This window comes from Pangasianodon hypophthalmus, chromosome 9, assembly GCF_027358585.1.
Source record: "Pangasianodon hypophthalmus isolate fPanHyp1 chromosome 9, fPanHyp1.pri, whole genome shotgun sequence".
Classification (NCBI taxonomy): Eukaryota; Metazoa; Chordata; class Actinopteri; order Siluriformes; family Pangasiidae; genus Pangasianodon; species Pangasianodon hypophthalmus.
In genome coordinates, this window is record NC_069718.1 from 29,449,188 (window position 1) to 29,471,233 (window position 22,046).

Here is a 22,046-nt window from a genome sequence, read left to right on the forward strand (position 1 = left end):
TATCACTGAACCACATGAACTGAACTAATATCAGCAGTTCTACAGTTACATTACTGACCTCATGACATTAATATTATTACCTGCTCTGTTTTTTATTCCCTCTACCTCATGTTCCTCTCCTGTTCCTCTTCTTTTTCTTGTTTCTATGTTTATAACAGGCTCACCTGTATCTTTGTCAAATTTTTCATTCGTTATTTAATAATCTTAAACAATACTATTATTGACACTTTTTTCTATTTACATTTGCATAATTACAATTGTCACTTATAATTTGTTAAAAATTACATATAGTCTCATCAGTTTAACATCCACTAGCTGTAGTGCAGCCTCAGCTTCAACATCAACATTACAGATACAGTAAGCAGAATGTTTAATGAAGAGTTAATTAACTGTCTTATTTCTTATCAGCATCAGAACAAAAAAAAACTGGTGTGGGTTTCCCGTTAAAGATGAATCCTAGTGAATAACAAACAACATAAAGAAGGGTGTACATTACATACGAGTCTGTTTTATGAGTGTTTCCCCGAAAGCCTTCATTACCAGAGATTTAATGAATGAGTTGTAAGTAGCTCTTTGTTGGCTCCGCCCAGCCCGAGTCTGGAGAAGAGCTGCACGAGTCGATAGTCAAACAATCGATTCACAGTCTGGAGGTAAATTTAATAGATGAATCAATGACTTAAACAGCAAAAACAGTTCCAGATAGACAGGATTTATAAATGGCAGATGATAGATGCAAGCGTAATCAGCAATATACACCAGAAATTACATTTGTTTGGAAGACCTACAGTGAAGAAAGGGAATGTTAAGAGAAATGTCTCCAGGTTACGTATGTAACCATGGTTCCCCGAGGGAACGAGACGCTGCGTCGAAACGCTATGGGAACGCCTTCAGCGTGACCACGATCTGAATCACATGTGTAATCAGTCCAATGGATGGGCGAGACGTCACGGCGGGGGTCACGTAGCGACCAGGAAGCTTAAAAGCACGCGCGGTGGATACAGCGGCAGCTTCAAGAATGAAGCAGGTGCTCGCAGGGATGCCGGAAGTATGGCACTGAGATGCAGCATCTCGTTCCCTCGGGGAACCATGGTTACATACGTAACCTGGAGACGTTCCCCTTCAGGAACTGCGTCGAAACGCTATGGGAATGAGTATGCCCACGCCGCCAGACTTACAAATCCTTGCCCAGTGTGGAAGAGCACAGCTAGGGCGAGAGAGCAAAAGAGCCCAGAATGGCTCGCATGTCGAGGCCATAGAATCTGACGAAAGTCAGGGGCATGGACCCCCACCCCGCCCGTGACGTCTGCATAGGGACACCTGCCAGAAAGGCCTTGGAGGCCGCCACACTTCTAGTGGAGTGAGCCTTGACTCCCAAGGGCAAGGGGAGATCAGAGGACTCATAGGCCAGATAGATGGTACCCACGACCCACCGGGCAGCTCTGAGGACGTATGCGTCCAGTGCTCACACTGGACACAACAGTTAAGCCTCTGCTGGTCGGGCCACCGAAAGGGAGGAGGACAGAAGGCCTGGAGCACGACAGGCCGTGGTGTAGAGGAGGGAACTTTTGGGAATATACCCCGCTCGAGGGTTGAGAAATGCTTTGGCCAGACTGGGCGCAAAGCCTAAAAAGAGAGGGCCACTGAGAGGGCCTGTAGATCCCCAACTCTCTCAAGAGAAGGAGGTTTACAGAAAGCCTCAGCACCACAGCCAGGTCCCACGGAGGGACACGAGATCGTACCGGAGGCCTCAGCCTCAGCGCACCGCGGAGGAAACATGTAACTAGGGGGTGTCTGCCCATAAACTGACCACCATGAGGGGCGTGATAGGCCACAAAGACCGCCACGTAGACCTTCAAGGTGGAGAGGGTCAACCCTGTGGAGAATCGGACCTGCAGTAACTCCAGCACTGTACCAACTGGGCAGTTAACTGGGTCGAGCTGGCGGTCTCCGCACCAAGAAGTGAAAAATTTCCACTCAGGGCATACATGTTTCCTCGTTGAGGGAGCTCTGGGTTGGAGAATGGTCTCAACAACCTCGGTTGAGAGACTGGAAGCTACGAGTTGTGCCCCCCAGAGGTCACAACCACAGCAAGAGGAGGTCCCTCCAGATGGGGATCTCCCATGGAGGGCCGTCGAAGAGGGAAATCGGGTCCGAGAACCATACTCGGCCCGGCCAGAACGGGGCTACTAACAACAGAAGGACCCCACCCTGGCACACTCTCTCCAGAGCTCCCGGGAGCAGAGCAATCGGGGGGAAGGCGTACAGACGAAGCCTCTGCCAGGTCTGTAGATGGTATCCAGTCCGAGAGGAGCTGGATGAGTCAGAGAGAACCAGAGGGGACAGTGTGATATCTCCTGAGTCGCAAACAGGTCCACCTGAGCCCGGCCAAACACTCTCCTATATGCTTCACCATCTCAGGGTGAAGTCTCTGTTCCCCGGGCCTCGGCCCCTGCCTCAACAGGATGTCTGCTCCCATATTGAGATGCCCAGGGATGTAAACTACTCCAAACAGGAGTTGTTTCCCCTGGGACCACACAAGGATCCGGTGCGCCAGCCTGTAAAAGGGGGTGCTAACGCAGACCTTCCCGGTGGTTGACGTAAGAGGCCACCTCTGTGTTGTCGGTGCGCACCAACACATGGCGAACTCTTAGGTCCGGGAGAAAGTGTTTCAAAGTTAGAAACACGGCCATCATCCCCAGGCAGGTAATGTGCCATATGAGATGGCAGCCGCTCCACGGACCACGGGCTGAGCGGCCACTCATGACTGCTCCCCAACCGGTGAGAGATGCGTCCGTCGCTAGTATTACACGGCGACAAGGAGCTCCAGCACTGGGCCCTGAGACAAGAACCAAGGTATGCTCCACATGTCTAAGGTACGTAGGCATTGCCGCATGACCTTGATCATGCGAAGCGGGTTTCCCCTCGGGGAGAACCCCTTGGTCTTGAGCCACCACTGTAGGGGTCTCATGTACAGCAGGCCAAGAAGTATCACGTTGGACACAGCTGCCATCTGCTTTACAGTGAGTGACCAGCCTTCTCTCACTCTCGTGACTGCTGTGAGGATCAACCAATCCGAGCAGGAGACAGACGTGCCTGCATTGTGGTCGAATCCCACACCACGCCCAGATAAGTGGTTCCCTGTACTGGAGAAAGCACACTTTTCTAGGTGTTTAGTCTTAACCCCAGCTCTTTCATGTGGGCGAGAACAACATCTCGATGCCGAACCGCTGCCTGCTCCAATTGAGCTAATATCAACCAATCGTCAATATAATTCAGCATGCGGATGCCCTGGAGTCGCAGAGGAGCCAGAGCAGCATCCACACACTTCGTGAAAGTGCGGGGTGAGAGTGCCAGGCTGAACGGAAGAACCCAATATTGGTAAGCTTCGCCCCCGAAAGCAAACCTCAGGAACTTCCTGTGTTGGGGAAGGATGGGAGTATGCATCTTTTAGATCGATCGTGACAAACCAGTCCTTGGAGCTGATCTGAGACACGACCTGTTTGATCGTGAGCATCTTGAACTTCAGTCACACGACTGAGCGGTTCAAATGATGCAGATCCAAAATGAGACGCAGCCCTCCACCCTTCTTCGGAACAATGAAGTACCGGCTGTAGAACCTGGACTCTTTGTCGTGAGGAGGGACCACCTCGATGGCCTCCTTCCTCAGGAGAGCGTTTACTTCTTGTTCCATTACCAGAGCCTGCTCAGAACCCTGCAAAAACGAGAACCGAATGGATTCGGTAGCCTCTCTCTACAGTATGCAGGACCCATTGAGACACATTCGGCAGAGGTTCCACGCTGCCAAATAGTCTACTAAGGGAATCAGTCTCTCGAGACTGACCTCTGGTGTAATGAGAGCGGCTAGCTCGGTGCCCTGAAGAGGCGGACCGGCAGGGGACAGCCGAACTATCTGCTCTGGAAACCTCCGAAGAGGTAGCGAGCCTCCCAGTACCGCTACGTTCCTGGGCGGAAACTGAGAGAAGCGCTCGCCGGAGACTACTGCGCCCTGAAGCACCATGGGTGGCAGGGTTGGCAGAACGATCTCCTGAGTCTAGAAAGGCCTCCCCCACGACCTCGACACCTCGGTGTGGAGGTGGGGGGAAAAAAGGTAGGCTCCGGCGTGGAGGTGGCGGCTCTTCAAAGAGAGCTTTCCGGGAGCGAAGCACACGTAGCGGCAAACGCATGCAATGCGAGCAGCCGGCTCCCTCGAGAGCCGACTTTTTGTGCTCCGCTCCTGAACAGACAACGCACAGGCTGTGTGTATCCCCACCCGTAATATAGCGTTGGCAGGGAGGAACACACAGGCTAAAACGCTGCCCGCTCTCACCCTCATGTTTTGTCTTTTCTTTTCTAGTCGCATGGTAAAATGTGGCTCGATTAAAAGTGTACACAGACTTTGATGGTGATCAGCTGAATGATGGGCTACTAATAAGATGTTGTGCTGCTCCGCGTGACACAGAGTTATAGTGGACCTAGGAGTGTAGAATCCGGGCCTTGAGACCACAGACATGCTCAAAAGGAGCGTCTCGTGTCTGTAAAGGGAATGTCAATGTTTTACAAACACAGAGTACTTTTACTAACCTCCTCACACTGATGGCTGTTTGGCGTTTTTTTTTTTTTTTTTTTTTTTTTTTTTTTTTTTTTAAAATACACACCTTGCATATCGGATTAAGACTTCTACTACTATTACTACTACTGGAAAAACAACTACTACTACTACTAACAGTAATAATAATGTTTGTGTGTATAGAGAGGGTGAGGAAGAAGAAGACGCTAGCAGGTAGAAAGCTGTGGCGTTCTGTTTCTTTTTGAATGTGCTCTATTGTGTGACCGTTGGTCTTAGCCCCGCCTCCTCGCCTGTTCTCAACAAGGTCCTGTAGAAGGAGCATCTCGTGTCAAAAAAAAGCTTTTGACTTGATATCCAGAGATTATTTATGGAGCGTTATGGAACATTATGGCTTTCCAAAAGACTTTATTAAAATGATAAAAGCTTGATGTTAAAAATGAGCAGTTCAGATGAATGTAAACGGTTATTTAGCGGATCCCTTTGAGATAAACAGAGGAGATCAACAAGGCTGGCCTTTGAGCACTGCACTCTATATTATAGCCATTAGGCCACTTTTCCACTAAATAAAAGAAGATCCAAGAATACAGGGCGTTAAAACTTCAACAGGGAAAAAAGAAAAAGTCACTGCATATGCCGACGATATTCTGCTCTTTATAAAGAGTCCAAAAGAACTAGACGGAATAAATGATCAGTTTAAATGAGATGAAGAGTCAGGAGCCAAATGACACCAAAATAAACCGGAGGCAGTATGGATAGGAAACAGATTTATCCCAACTTTAACCATCCAGATAAAAGCCCAAATCTAATGACTAGGACTGACCATATCGGCTACTAAATGTGTCGAAGGAAACTGGCAGAAACAACAACAAGAGATTAAGACAGAAATCCATCATTGGAAAGCTGCAAATTAGAAAACTAGGATTCAAATAAGCAAGACCTTCATATGATGGAAACTGATGTTTTTAAGACTCGCAGTTAGATGTGAGGTGAAATGGAGCTGTTTTGGAACAAAGAAAAACTGTGCTGTTGATGATTGTGATGAGGCTGAGACAATAGACCATTTATTGCTCCATTGCTCACACTCAGCTGAGATATGGCAAGAAACCCAAACATCTAGAGCTGAATATCAACACAAATGAAAGGACAATAATGTATGGAATATTTAAAAAAAATAGCCAAAAACATAAAAGATTTTTATAGGCTTATAATGTGTATTGTTAAGTATAAAATGTGGAAAACAAGGTGCACAATGATCAGTAAGCAATGCCATCTCCCAGCTGAGACGCTTTTTAAACTAATCTTAAATGAACTAAAAAGACAAAGGACAATGGAGCGAAGATCTAAAAATAAGTCTCCATGGTCTTTATTAAAAATATGATCTCTGGAAATATTTAAGGGAAATAACTATGTAGATATAATCATATGATTGGACTATGTTGTAAATAGTTATTTTTGTATATTTAAAAATTTGTAATGTTGAAGAATTGCTGTAACAAATTGTGAAATATTTAAACTGTGTAAATGTTCAAGAGTTATTGTAACAATTGCGAATGTTGAAGATTTATTGTAACAAATTGTGAATTATTCAATAAAGTTTGATTTAAAAACGCAAGACCGGCATTTTAATTTTATTTATTTATTCATTCATTCACTCGTTTATTTCATTATATAGCGTTTTTAACAATGGACTTTTTGTCACAAACCAGTTGTTACAGATATCCGAATATAAAAAATAAATATAAACCTTTTTTTTAACATTTCCATGTCAAGTGCTGAGAGGCATGAAGATATGTTCTTAATAATAATAATAATAATAATAATAATAATAATAATAATAATAATAATAATAGTAAAGAGTAGAGGAGAGGCGTGTGTTGGAGTTGTTATGGCAGAATAATCCAGTGCACAGTAATAAGGCTGATGAGCTCTGTGTCTGTGGGAAGGACACAAGGCCTACCGGCTGTTTGAGGCGGCGCTGCGTGTTGTGCTGGATGGAGCCCCTCCCTTTTTCCCTTTATGTTTTACTGTAATAAGGTATATATTGGCTTTATCTGTGTAATCTTCTTCCCTAGTTGTGGAGATTGTCGAGTGAAATAGCTGAGGCCACGTACGGAACATATGAAGTTCCACTGAAGCAGTGATGAGACTGAACATGACTTTTGGTGCTCATGATTGAATATGGCAGTTTTATTAGGAACCCTAAACATTAGAGAAGGAAATATTGAATGTGAAGTGTAGTAGTGCTAGTGCTTGTGAATAGACTCTCAGTTTAGATAGTGACCCTGAACAAAACTAACCTGCAGTGCTTTATTAGGGTGCTGATGAAGTTGGAGTTGAACTGGTAAGAAAGCTATTATAGAGAGGCCTCATTAGACTCCCAAGGATGTTCAATCAGAAGCTGCCCCAAACTCCCCTGATTCCAGTCATCAGCTGGAATGAAGCAAAGCGGCCTGCACGAGCTGAGGCGGGGGTTGTAGAGAAAGCAGATAAAACACTGCCATGTGTTAGATAAGGGCTGGGAAACTGGGCTTTACACACAGGATTTAGAGGACACAGCTTTGGAGTTAGTTTGATTACAGGTTGCTATTAGGTGCGTGTTGAGCCACCAAGCGCTTGCAAAATGACTGTAGCCTGTGTTTTACTCTTCAACCTTTCCAACATGTATTGAGTGTTTCACAGTCTCAGTGTTTCACAGTCTCAGTGTTTAAGTCTAGGCTGAAAACATATTTGTTTAGTCAAGCCTTTTGTGAATAGTTTTCTTAGGTACAGGGGCAGGTCTGGAGGGTTTCACAGGCATAGAGTGTTGTGGTGAAATGGGATGTTTGGATGCTGTCGCCCCCCCACTCTCACACGTTCACTCAGGTTTGTCGACGGTGGAGTGGCTGGCTGCCTTATGTCCCAGGGTGCCCTCATGTCTGTGTTAGCTTCTGGCTCTCCCTTTCAGTTATGCTGTCATAGCTAGTCTTGCCGGAGTCCCTGCTTGCACTCTGCATGCAAAGTACATCGTGCTTAACCATTAGAGGACAAAAGCTCACCTAACAATCTCTTCCTTTCTCTCCATCTCTCTCTCTCCCTCACTCTCTGTCGAGCTACACATGCTACTTCTGAGATGCCAGTGATGCCAGTGATCCTGACCCCTTCTGCTCCTCCTCGCTGCCTGACCCATCCTGATGCCCTACTTCTGGTTGGAGTTCTCATCGGTTGAGTTCGCTCGCTGCTGCTGGGGGTGGCCCCATATGGACTGCCTGAAGAACTGTTTGGATTGCTGGGGATGGTGCCACCTGGGGGCTGTGGAGATGGCTTGGGGATCACATATGGGGAGCTGTACTGTAATGGCTTGGGACTGCGATTGCTGTAGTGGCTTTGGGGCTGCAGTTGCCACGAGCAGCTTCGTACTCAGGACTCCATCAGTGGACAGTGGATAGATTTTAACCAGCCGGACCTCTTGCAAATACTGTGATGAATTTATTGGTTGCACAATTGCACTATTTGTCCATATAGTACACAATAGAAGGGATTTATTTATAATTGCACTATCCGTTGCACCCAGATGAGGATGGGTTCCCTTTTGAGCCTGGTTCCTCTCAAGGTTTCTTCCTCATATCATCTCGGGGAGTTTTTCCTTGCCACCGTCGCCACTGGCTTGCTCATTAGGGATAAATTCACAGTGATAAATTTAAATATTTACAATATATTTTTGTGAATCCATTTATTTCTGTAAAGCTGCTTTGTGACAATGTCCATTGTTAAAAGCGCTATACAAATAAAATTGAATTGAATTGAATTGAATGTATTCTGCCTTCCAAGAGGAGGATGAGCAGGAGGAAGAAGAGGCTCATGAAGCAGAAGTGGATCCGATTCTTCAACAAGATTTACTACAGGCTGGATTTACTGTCACACACGCCATCGCCACTGCTCTCTTTCATTAGTAGTGTAGCAGTAAGGTTACTCATACATACAGGCCACTTTATTAGGAACACCCTTTACTCATACATACAGGCCACTTTATTAGGAACACCCCTTACTCATACATACAGGCTACTTCATTAGGAACACCCCTTACTCATATATAAACACCACTTTATTAGGAACACCCCTTACTCATACACACACCACTTTATTAGGAACACCCCTTACTCATACACACACCACTTTATTAGGAACACCCCTTACTCATACATACACACCACTTTATTAGGAACACCCCTTACTCATACACACACACACCACTTTATTAGGAACACCCCTTACTCATACACACACACACACACACCTCTTTATTAGGAACACCCCTTACTCATATATACACACCACTTTATTAGGAACACTCCTTACTCATACATACACACCACTTTATTAGGAACACCACTTACGCATACACACACACCACTTTATTAGGAACACCCCTTACTCATACACACACACCACTTTATTAGGAACACTCCTTACTCATACATACCTACACCCCCACACCATGTGTACACCACCTCAGTGTAAGTGGTGATCCAAAAGAAAATTCCAAAAAGTAATGGCACTGATTTCACATTACACATTCTCTGAATTATAGATCCGTTTTAATATAAAAGGTTCTTTACTCTCCAAGGGTTCTACATAGAACCATTTTTGGGGGAAAAGGTTTTATTGGCGAAGTACAGAACCGCAGGTTTAAGTGTTGGTCTTTATTTGGGAGTTAATCAGAATAATTTCACTGATGACGGCTGTATGATTATTTTGGTGCAGAGAGAAAGCAAACTGGACAAATGAAGTATTTGATATTCACTGCTCATATATACTTTTGTTTTAAAAATATACATTTTTGTAATTAAAACAAAATCTGTCCCAGTAAAATAATTCTTATAAGATATTTATACAGTAGAGCTCAAGGCTCCAATAAGACATGAATATATTAATCTACTAATCTTCCTCTATTTCTAACACAGGGTTTGGATGAGAAAGAGAAACAAATTCACCCAACCACTCTGTGTATGGATGTGCAACAGCAAGGAGAGGAATTATGACTCCATAGAGCTCTTTAAAAGTGGATTAACTCTGATAGGAACAGCACCAAGAACCACAGCAGGTCAGAGTTTAGTAAAAAGATTTTAGTAATCTGAATGAAAATAAAACACTTGTTTATGGAAAGTGGATAGTTTAATTAATTAACACATTTTATATACTGTAATTATGTATCAGAATGATTGGAGACCGCCCACTTTGAATAGAAAACGTTTCGGAACGTGTGGAATTTTTTGCGCATGCGCAGAGGATTGAGTTCGCTTGCGTGGGAAAGGTCGGGCTACGTCGCAACCTATTTACATCACGCAAAGCGCATTGCGAGAGACGGGGATTTGGGAATCATATCGATAACAAATAGCTACGTCACTCTGAACACTGCGTCACTGCCCTTCCCCCTTTGCAGAATAACCAAGTAGACGATGAAAGTGAAAGTGAAAGTGAAACTCAGCAACTCCATTTTGTGACGAGGGGAAAACAAACCATTTCAGGAGTTTAAACACAGTGAATGTCTAAATCTAAAGCTATAATATATAAACACACTGAACTGACACTAAATGTAGAAGAGTTGCGTGCTGGTCTTTATTTGGGGTTTAATCAGAATAATTTCATTGATGACAGCTGTATTATAATTACATTTGGACTATTTATTGAATTTTTTTTTTTACATCACAAAAACTTGTCATTTTAACAGGGGTGTGTAGACTTTTTTGACTGTGTCAAGTATGTGTTCTTGTTATAAAAACATGTTTATCTTGATTTTGTGTAGTTTGCTGGCATTGTGTCTGTCATTTGTTTTATTCAGGTCTCATGGTAGAGTCTATGTTTGCTACATGCTGCAGCAGCCTCCTTGGGTGCAAAGTGTGTGTAGAGCAGAGGCAGGAGACTTCTGACCAGTGCATGAAGTGCCGAGGAGATTCTTTCAACACTAATGTGCGTAGGGTTGCTGGGCTCTCTGAAGTCTTGAGTGTACAACAACACACAGTTTATGTTTGATGACACAACGAAAAAACGAAATGCTGAAATTTGTTCTGTCATGTTAAGGTTATGTTCTTTATGCTATAATGAGCAAAGATTTTTGGTTAGTTTTTCTATTTCTATTTCTATTTCTATTAGTGAAAACTCCAAATTACTGAAAACTCTATGGTTACTGTTATTTAGTGTGAATTTATGAATCACACTTGCACACACATTTACACATATATACAGGGTTTTCAGTTCATTTGGTACACTCAACTTGTATCTCCATCACTGGCCTTTTTTTTTTTTAATCAGATAATCCACCTTATAGGTAATGAGTGTAAGGCTCAGTGAGTGTAGGCACAAGGTAGGTGTAGCTAACAAACTAGTAGCTCTGTATATACACATAAACAGAACTGTGGGATAGGGTTGGGTTGAACTTCAACAGAATAGAAAATACAGAAGTATGTTCACTGTTCCATACTGTATGTATTGTTCACTATATGCATTCCATGCCTGAACTACTCCGGTGAGTCCAAGATGGGCTACATGGCAAGACAGGTTGGACAAGCAATATCTGGCCACATTATCTTCCATATTCAATTCATCTCTGTATATTAACTGAATTAAGGATTCCTTTATCTGGTAATTAAGCTGATTATTTGTTTCTGGTCACATTCTCTCAACTGTGTGGCTCTGTTGGAGGAAAATATTGTTTAATGTCACTCGGATATTAACAATATAAGACATTCTATTGATATAAACCAAATAATCAACTTTCTCACTTTTTATACACTTTCATCCAGCAATCCCAAAATCACCTGTGCTGACTGAGTTTGCAGATAAGGCAGACTTGCTTGATTGTGGCTGTACTTTGCAAGCTGTTCTTGCATAAAAAGTGTGAGATAAAACTCTTTTCCGTGATCGACGCTTACTTGATCCCATAATCCAAAGGAGAGAAGTGCTGGTCTGCAGCACATAACAGGGACAGGCTTTCTGAAAGGGATTACTAAGTCCATTACAAATTTAACTGGAAAATACAACATTTTGATTCAAGTCTAGACTATAAGATTGTGGTGGTTAGTAGAGTAAGCCTGTTGTGTTGTTCATCTAAATGTGTAACCAAACGATAGCAAATTCCCTGTAGACTTTATTGTGAGGTTATTCTTTATAGGGTTTGTAGAATACCCCACAGTTTTGCTGCTATATCCATCAACTGCAAGGACGTGGGTCACCCCAAACATCCCAAGCTTTTCATTTTGATCCAAATGTATTTTATGCCCCATGTACTCAGCACTGTAGGGCACAGGATCGAGACTTCTTGCACCTTCGGTAATAAACAATGTGAAAGTGTGACACATGACCACATGTCTACTTTTTTAGGACAAAAAGACTAAAAGAAGTAAGGCTACAGGTCCAGAATTGCATATGCTACATTTTATTCTATGAATTTGTATCTGGCTAATCTTGTATTTAGCATGAAACAATTCTGCTTGCAGTCTAGTTATATAATGTAACTTTTCATATGCAGAATAAGTGTGTAGCCTGCATGCAACTATACACATATTGTAAGGGTTAGATCAGGATTTTATTCCATAAGTGTGGTTAAGCAAACAGCGCTGATTCAGAGATTTGACACAGGCAGGTAAATCCAGGCTCATGAGGCCATCACTGAAAACCTTTATTTGTGAATCCAGATACACACACTCATTTGGTGGGAAAAAAGAGTTTTGAGAAATAACAAAATACAAAAATAAATACATGTCTGACAATATAGGAAAAAAGATATACAGGGAAGGAAATCTTATTGCTTTCCATTATTTTTGTAAAATATTGGAATATGGAAAGTGGATAGTTTAATTAATATATGTTCCCCTTCAGGAACTCGAGCTGCGTCACGAAACGCTATGGGAACGCCCCCGCGTGACCGCGCTCTGAATCACGTGTCTAATCCGTCCAATGGATGGGCGAGATGTCACGGGCGGGGTGACATAGCGACCCGGAAGCATAAAAGCCCGAGCGGTGAGCACTGAGGTGTCGAGGTCCTGGAATAGGCCTTTTTCAGCCCGGTTGTTCAGCCCCACTTCCTCCCATTATGCTAATGTGGCGGGGCTGGACTACTCCGGTTACAGGGCGATGCCCAGGGTTGAATAGACGCTAGCCAGCTATCTGTCCCCTGCTGCTGCATCGTCCCTGAAGGCTCCGGCGTTGCCTACCAAGCCGCTGCGGACCACCTCAGCGCTGGTAGGCAAGGCGTACACGGCAGCAGGTCAGGCCGGTGCGTGTCTGCACACCATGGCGGTGTTACAGGCGTACCAGGCTGACCTGCTTAAAGAGCTGGATGAGCAGGGGGAGGGTACGTCTGAGCAGGTAGCTGAGCTCAGGCGGGCCGCTGATCTGTCCCTCCGCTCCACCAAGGAGACCACCCGTGCTATCGGTCGGTCTATGGCAGTCCTGGTGGCGGCGGAGAGGCATCTCTGGCTGACCCTGTCCGATATGAAAGAGAAGGACAGGGTCGTGCTCATGGACGCCCCCGCTTACTCCCTCGGGCCTGTTTGGCGACGCGGTAGACTCCGTCGTCGAGAGATACCAGCAGGCCTGTGCTCAGGCGGCGGCGTTCCAGCGGTTCCTCCCCCGTCGCTCTCTAGCTCGTGGGGCTGCTGGGCGGGGGCAGCCCCCTCCGTGTACGGCCCCCTCCTACAGGGAGGCCCAAAAACAGAGCGTCGCCTCCCGTGCTCCCCCGAGGCGGGAGCAGGAGTCGCGATGACGCTCTGGGCCCAGCCCTTCGGGCGCTAAGGCGGATCTGAGGACCGTCCTCATGTCCAGAAGGGCCGCAGCAAAGAAGCCCTGACGGTTTTGGCCCAGGGCTTCCTCGTACACCTCATCTCACGGTGCCCGGGTCACCCCAGTGCCCTCAGGAGGTCGATCTGCCAACCCTGCCACCTATGGTGCTTCAGGGCGCAGCGGTCTCCGGCGAGCGCCTCTCCCAGTTCTCGCCCGGCAACGTAGTGGGTCTGGGAGGCTTGCTGCCTCTTTTGAGGCCTTCGCAGCGGTCACGTATTTCCACATCTCCATCCTTCCCCCACACAGGAAGTTCCTGAGGTTTGCTTTCGGGGGCGAAGCTTACCAGTATCGGGTTCTTCCCTTCGGCCTAGCACTCTCACCCTGCACCTTCACGAAGTGCGTGGATGCTGCCTTGGCTCCTATGCAACTACAGGGCATCCGCATACTGAATTACATCGACGACTGGTTGATTTTAGCTCATTCAGAGCAGATGGGCGGCTCTGCATCGAGATGTCGTTCTCGCTTATATGAAGGAACTGGGGTTAAGACTAAACGCCGAGAAAAGCGTGCTTTCTCCAGCTCAGAGAACCGCTTATCTGGGCGTCGTGTGGGATTCGACCACAATGCAGGCACGTTTGTCTCCTGCTCGGATCGAGTCGGACCTCACAGCGGTCGCGAGAGTGAAAGTAGGCCGGTCACTCACTGTAAAGCAGTTTCAGAGACTGCTGGGCCTATTGGCAGCTGCGTCCAATGTGATACCTTTTGGCCTGCTGCACATGAGACCCCTACAGTGGTGGCTCAAGACCAGGGGGTTTTTCCGAAACAGAGGAAACCCGCTCCGCATGATCAAGGTCACGAGGTGATGCCGCCGTGCCTTAGCTGTGTGGAGAGAACCTGGGTTCTTGTCTCAGGGCGTGGTCCTGGGAGCTCCTGGTCGCCGCGTAGTGCTAGCGACGGATGCACCCCTCACCGGATGGGGAGCGGTCATGAGTGGCCGTCCTGCCCTTGGTCTGTGGAGCGGCCGCCATCTCACTTGGCACATCAACTGCCTGGAGATGCTGGCCGTGTTTCTGGCTCTGAAACTCTTTCTCCCAGACCTAAGAGGCCGCCACGTGTTGGTGCGCACCGACAACACGACGGTGGTCTCTTACATCAACCGCCAGGGAGGTCTGTGTTCGCGTCCCCTTTGCAGGCTGGCGCGCCAGATCCTTGTGTGTTCCCAGGGGAAGCTCCTCTCATTGAGAGCAGCCTACATCCCTGGTTATCTCAACGTGGGAGCGGACGCCTTGTCGAGGCAGGGGCCGGTGCCCGTGGAATGGAGACTCCACCCCGAGGTGGTGGAGCTCATATGGCGTATGTGATCCCAGGTGGATCTGTTTGCGACGCAGGAGACGTCGCACTGTCCCCTTTGGTTCTCTCTGACTCATCCAGCTCCTCTTGGACTGGATGCCATGGTACAGCCGTGGCCGAGGCTGCGTCTCTAAGCCTTTCTTCCGGTCGCTCTGCTCCCGGGAGTTCTGGAGAGAGTGCGCCGGGACGGAATTCGCCTATTGTTAGTAGCCCCGTTCTGGCCGGGCTGAGTATGGTTCTCGGACCTGATTTCCCTCCTAGACGGCTCCCCATGGGAGATTCCGATCAGGAGGGATCTCCTCTCACAGGCGGGGGGGCCATCTTCACCCCCGCCCGGAGCTGTGGAAGCTGTGGGTGTGGCCTCTGAGGGGGCACAACTCCGCGCTTCCGGTCTCTCAACCGAGGTTGTGGAGACCATCCTCCAGTCCAGAGCTCCTTCTACGAGGCAACTGTACGCCCTGAAGTGGAAACTTTTCACTTCCTGGTGCGGAGACCGCCGGCTTGACCCTGGTCACTGCCCAGTTGGTACAGTGCTGGAGTTCTTGCAGGCCCTCCTCTCCCCGGGGCTGACTCACTCCACCCTGAAGGTGTACGTGGCGGCTATTGCGGCCTACCACGCCCCTCTCGATGGCCAATCAGTGGGCAGACACCCCTGGGTGACACGTTTCCTCCGCGGTGCGCTGAGGATCAGACCTCCAGCTCGATCTCGGGTCCCCCCTGGCCGTGGTTTTAGAGGCTCTCTGCAAACCCCCCTTTGAGCCCATTGAGGAGATTTTGGACCGTCTTCTGACGTTAAAAACTGCCTTTCTCTTGGCAATTTCGTCTCTTAGGAGAGTGGGGGATCTTCAGGCCCTCTCTGTGGCCCCTTCCTATTTAGACTTTGCACCTGGGTTGGCCAAAGCGTTCTTGTACCCCCGAGCGGGGTACGTACCGAAAGTCCCCTCCTCGGCACCACGGCCGGTCGTGCTGCAGGCTATCTGTCCTCCTCCCTTTGGGGAGCCCGACCATCGGAAGCTCGATTGTACGTGTCCAGTGTGAGCACTGGATGCGTACATCCACAGAACTGCCCTGTGGAGAAAGGCGGACCAGTTGCTTGTGTGCTTTGGTCCCCCTAAGAGGGGTTTTCCTGCTTCTAAGCAGACCCTGAGCCGGTGGATTGTAGAATCGATTTCTCTGGCTTTCCAGTCCTCTGGTCTCCCCAGTCCCCTGGGGGTCAAGGCTCACTCTACCCGAGCGGTGGCAGCCTCTAAGGCCTTTCTGGCAGGTGTGTTCTTACAGGACATCTGCAACGCGGCGGGATGGTCCACGCCCCTGAACTTTGCCAGGTTTTATGACCTAGATACGCGAGCCACTCCCGGCTCCTCTGTCCTTGTGCCTTAGGCTTGCCTCCTCCTGGAGGCAGGGACTTGTAAGTCTGGCGGCGTGGGTATACTCGTTCCCATAGCGTTTCGTGACGCAGCTCGAGTTCCTGAAGGGGAACGTCTCCAGGTTACGTATGTAACCATGGTTCCCCGAGGGAACGAGACGCTGCGTCTCGGTGCCACACTTCCGGCGTCCCTGCGGCGCTTGCTTCATTTTCCAGTAAGCTAACGCGGGGCTCACCGCTCGGGCTTTTATGCTTCCGGGTCGCTACGTCACCCCGCCCGTGACGTCTCGCCCATCCATTGGACGGATTAGACACGTGATTCAGAGCGCGGTCACGCGGGGGCGTTCCCATAGCGTTTCGTGACGCAGCGTCTCGTTCCCTCGGGGAACCATGGTTACATACGTAACCTGGAGACGTTCTATGCTGTAAGTACAAGACAGAAAGATTGGAGAGAGTCCACTTTGAATATAAAACAAGTTTCATAATGTGAAAATGCACTAATCTGTTTTTACTGTTTACTATTTTACTGCAGAATCACTTAAAAATCCACCATTAAATATTGTTCAGTTACATAAACATTGGTGACACGCGCACACACACACACACACAAACTTCCCTTCTGCAGAATAAACAGTTAAAGTGAAAAGTGAAGTGAAAGTGTAACTCAGCAGCTCCATTTTGTGTCGAAGGGAAAATAAACCATTTCAGGAGTAAAAACACAGTGAGTATCTAAATCTAAAGCTATAATATATAAACACACTGAAGTGACACTAGATGCAGAAGAGTTTTGTGGGTTTGTACTGAAGGTTTAATGTACACAGGTTGTTTTAGGACTTGATACCGTGACTATTTCCTGTAAGAGAACTCTGTGCTGATACAGGGTTTGATTTAACACATGTTGGAGTGAAGTAAACGTGTGTCCTGCTGTAATCTGGACAAGGAGACATGACCTCCAACATGAGTGTGTCTGGAAAACAAGACTTAAAGAAAGACGAGAGGTGAGTTACTTTTCCATTCACCAGCAATAAATACACACCGTCTCTTGGGAACAGTTCTGTATCTATAAACATTCCCTAGGTAACAGAGGAACTAAACTTTGCTTTAAGGTGTTTAATAGCAGTGAATATATCACTGGTCTGATGTAAGAACAGTTTAGAGAAATCATTCACTGAGAGAAGAGTAAAAAGGACTGTGCAATGTGTAGCAAAAGAGCAGCATAGCTTTGAGTCAGTGAACTCTACAGGATTTAAGACCCAGCTGAGTCAGTTAGCTGTGATTGGGACTCCTGACATCAGAGTAATTCCTGAGGTATGAGGTGTGTCTCCTGATTGAATAAGTGTGCTGACTGTAGCTGAATTAAAAATATGGAATTATTGATGTTTGATGATGAACACATTGTTTAACAGTGCTGAGACAGCAGAGTATTAATTATTGCTAATATTTCTGTTGTAATTCTAGAATGATGGAGGGAAAGAGATCAGACTCACCAGAACCCAGCTGTGTGTCCATGAAGAGTGACGCATCAATGGATCCTCCAATTAAGTTCAGAGACAGAGACAGTTCTCCTGATGTGAGGTCAGTATAGTGAGGTGTTTTACGGCAATGTTCCACCTGATCAAACTCACTCGTCTCATTATGAAGCCCTTCATGAGCTTTATCAGGTGTTGAAGCAGTAAAACACTAAACTGTGCAGTGCTGCAGCTCTCGGACTGGCAGTGAGGAAAACTGCTTTAAGAGTTCAGTTCAGCCTGCAGTCCCTGAGCTGGAGGGTCTGTGCTGCTGCAGAAGAACATTTACACCCGGGAAATTAATGACTATATAACTATTTAATTCATTCATTCATTCAAACATTTGTTTCTAAATATGTTAGTGTCGGTTAGGAAATCCTGAATTTAGTGTGTTGTGTTAAAAGGAGGGTGTTGAAGGAGCAGTAATTGATTTTTAAATGTACACATCACCTAGAAATTTGTAGAACATGAAAAAAAAACAATGGTCATGGCCTCACCGGTATTATGTGGCTGAAAAAAAGACCCGTTTGGAAATCAGCCTTCATCTTATAGACACTCCCCAATGTCCCTTCACTCCGCCCCCATCTCAGCTTTCCCAAGGAGAGGAAAGAAACATCACCAAAGCCTGTAAGCTCTAGGGTTGCTACCTTCCATGAGGAAAAATAAGGGACAACAAAAAAAGAGGTATTAGGTTTTCAGGTTGTCTGTCTATCTGAGATTTTCATTGACACATCGTTAAACTATTTTCCTGCTTCTACAGATTTACAATTGTGTTTTTACTGATAGAAGAATGATGATTTAACATTGTGTGGATTATTGAATAGAAAAAGGATATGGCGACCCATTTTTTAAAATTAAAATACTTTTTAAATATATTATATTTATGCATTAAAATATATTGGATAGACGGTACGATTATTTATTTAGTCTTTTTAAATTGTAAAGTGACAAAACTAGAGAATGTAAAGTTGGGATATTAGATGGGATATTATCAGCATGATTAGGCTAATTTGCACTAAACTGATTAGACCTAGTTATATAGCCCAATATTACACTGATCCTGATGTTAGCCTAAGAACCTGATTATTTTACATAATATAAACATTTATTAAACAACAACATACCACATCATTCTCAGGGGAAGTCTGAGGTAAAAGGAACTGAGTGATTCCTCTGTCTTCTTTATCCACTCGGATGTGATTATCACCTGCCGCATGCTCCACAGTAAACTGTACAGTACCACAACAGCAGCACAGTACTACAACTGCATGTTGTGCAATGATGTGTTCTCACTTAGCGTGTTCCCATCATTCCCTGCCCCATAACACTGATTTTGAGCTTCTATACAATTTCTTGTGAAAGTGGTTTGATTTTAGTCACTATTTTGTTTTTCTCACCTCTGTGTAGACTTAACTTAGAGTATGCATGAAACCATGTCCCCTTATTGACTCAATAAGAGACACAGCATTTACTTTTCAATCCCGTATTAGAAGAGACAGGTGGCAATCCTAGTAAGCTCCCAGTACAGCCAGATAATTCATGTGTTAGCAAAAATCACACTGTGCTTCAGGAAAAAACAATGTAAAATAAAAAGAAATGTAGTAACACCAGGATAAAGGGAGCTTTTCACTTTATCACCTACTTCTGTATAAGAGCTGTGTGCTGGGTAAATTATAAAGCATAATTAATTAAAGTCACTTGTTGTATAGAGAGAGAGCTCCTTACATCAGTTCCTTATTATTCTGCAGTGTCTTACATTTATAATAATGCTGTGTATTATTATTCTTACTGCTCCACTGTTCATTATTATGCATTTCTCCACTATTCTGTTATTCTACCATCATTATTCTGTAGTTAGGGTTTTTATCACCTAGATCTAAATGACGAAGTAAAGCAATGCCCTTAATAAATAAACTGCCTCCTTCAGTACCTGAAAGTGATGTCATGCTAATGCTAATCCTTGCTAATGGTAGATGAATTTTATTTTATAGTTGGTTCTCTAGCTGAACTTTACTCTACAGGCCACCATAGATCCTGGGGGTGGGGCTTTGTGAACATTGGCGGGAATTGGCGGCAGGCTTAAGGAGTAAAAATCATAAATGTGGAACCACGTACTTAAGTCACATCTTGACTGCTTCATTTCAAATCCACTGTGGTGGTGTACAGAGGCAAAATTACCAAAACTGTGTCACTGTCCCAATATTTATGGACCTGACTGTAACTGTTAGAGACCTGAACTTTTAAAAAATTTACATATCTTATCTCATGCACCTTTAAATATCTTTATATTTGTATTTATTAGTTTTTGTATTTATTTGTTGTGCAGCTATGAACACATATAGTCCATATTACATGATGTGTTTTGTTTGTTCACAGAGCACAAAAGAAGAAATCAAACATCAGCAGAAATCAGTTGGAGTCCATATTCAAGGTGTGTGTGTGACTTGTGTTGTTTTATTGATGTGCAGCAGCATTATGGGTAATCAGACAGTTGTAACTGTGGTAATAGACAGAGGGTTTTTTCTTCTTTTCATAAAATAAAAGCATCTCTCACTGTGTAACATTATAATATTTAGATCTGTTACTGTGTGTTTCTAACCAGGAGCTGGAACACAAAGTCATCACTCTGATAAAGAATGAGCTGAAGAGGTTTAGGAAGCTCCTGAGTCCAGATTACCCAGCATGCACTGAGAGGGAGGTGGAGGATGAGAAGGATCTGCACAGTGTCAGAGAGGGAGCGCTGAAGATCACACTGCACGTCCTGAAGAACATGAACCACACAGATCTCACTAACACACTGCACAACAGTAAGAGCTCTGAGTCATGGCTTTATTCCATCAGGTTCACTTTAGAGAGAGGAAATTGTTTTAGATATTAACACTTTTAGTTTTAAGATTGATTTTACTATCATGTACATCTGGTGCTTTTCTGTTCTATTCCTGGTCCAGCTTGTGGTTACTCTGTACAATGGTCCTGTTCCTTCAATAATATTTAGTACATGAATCAGGAATGAACAGCAGCATTTAAAAGAATTTGACATTATATATTGTGCTCAGTGATTTTGCATTAAAACATGCTATTACTTTATTTATTAGAGTCTGTGGCCTCTGTGTATCAGTCAAAGTTGAAATCCAACCTGATAGAGAAGTTTAAAAGAATTAATGAAGGAATCTCACAGCATGGAAGCTCAGCACTTCTGAATGAGATCTACACAGAGCTCTACATCACAGAGGGTTGGACTGGAGAGGTCAATAATGAACATGAGGTGAGACAGATTGAGACAGCGTCCAGGACACCAGCAACACAGGAGACACCCATCAAATGTAATGACCTCTTTAAAGACAAGTCCATCAGAACGGTGCTGACTAAAGGAGTTGCTGGAATTGGAAAAACAGTCTCTGTGAAGAAGTTCATCCTGGACTGGGCTGAAGGAAAAGCAAATCAGGATGTCTTCTTCATGTTTCCACTTCCCTTTAGAGAGCTGAATTTGATGAAGCAGCAAAATCTCAGTATGATGAATCTTCTTCATCACTTATTCCCAGAAATGAGAAAACTAGAATTAATAGACTGCGACTCCTACAAAGTGGTGTTGATCTTTGATGGTCTGGATGAGTGTCGACTTCCTCTAAATTTCCAGAACAATGAGAGATTGTGTGATGTGACAGAGTCAGCCTCAGTGGATGTGCTGCTGACAAACCTCATCAAGGGGAATCTGCTTCCCTCTGCTCTCCTCTGGATAACCTCTCGACCAGGAGCAGCCAATCAGATCCCTCCTGAGTGTGTAGACCAGGTAACAGAGGTACGAGGCTTCAGTGATCCTCAGAAAGAGACGTACTTCAGGAAGAGGATCAGTGATCAGAGCTTGGCCAATAAAATCATCACACACATGAAGTCTTCAAGAAGCCTCTACATCATGTGCCACATCCCAGTCTTCTGCTGGATGTCAGCCACTGTTCTAGAGAGAATGTTGGGTGAAGCAGAGAGTGGAGAGATCCCCAAGACTCTGACTCAAATGTTCACACACTTCCTGATCTTTCAGATCAAACACAAGGACCAAAAGTACCATCAGAAATGTGACCCTGATCCTCAACAGACCAGAGAGAGTATCCTGGCACTGGGAAAACTGGCTTTCCAACAGCTGGAGAAAGGAAACCTGATCTTCTATGAGGAAGACCTGAGAGAGTGTGGCATTGATGTCAGAGAAGTGTCAGTGTACTCAGGAGTGTGTGCCCAAATCTTCAGAGAGGAGTTTGGGCTTCACCTGGGGAAGGTGTTCACCTTTGTACATCTGAGTGTTCAGGAATTTCTGGCTTCTTTATATGCATTTCTGTCCTTCATCAGCAGAAATGTAACAGAAGAACAAATCACTGATATGTCTGATCTTTTCAGAAAGTCAAACATGTGTGATTTCCTCAGGAGTGCAGTGGACAAGGCCTTACAGAGTGAGAATGGACACCTGGACCTGTTCCTCCGCTTCCTTCTGGGTCTCTCCCTGGAG

The 22,046-nt window shown here is 45.3% G+C and overlaps 1 protein-coding gene across 2 annotated transcripts in view; it reads left to right on the forward strand.

Annotated features, from left to right (window-relative positions):
* The window catches only part of LOC113523737 (NACHT, LRR and PYD domains-containing protein 3-like), a 152,080-nt gene that overhangs the window by 23,467 nt on the left and 106,567 nt on the right, over positions 1-22,046 (forward strand). The window contains exons 1-2 of one of the 2 annotated variants that reach the window (XM_053237020.1): positions 16,831-17,038; positions 17,499-17,615. In XM_053237020.1, coding sequence (XP_053092995.1) covers positions 16,986-17,038; positions 17,499-17,615 — 170 coding nt within the window. In that variant the 5' untranslated portion in view covers positions 16,831-16,985. Of the gene's footprint in view, positions 1-16,830; positions 17,039-17,498; positions 17,616-22,046 lie in introns of those variants that run through there. The other variant, XM_053237021.1, reaches the window with a different exon arrangement.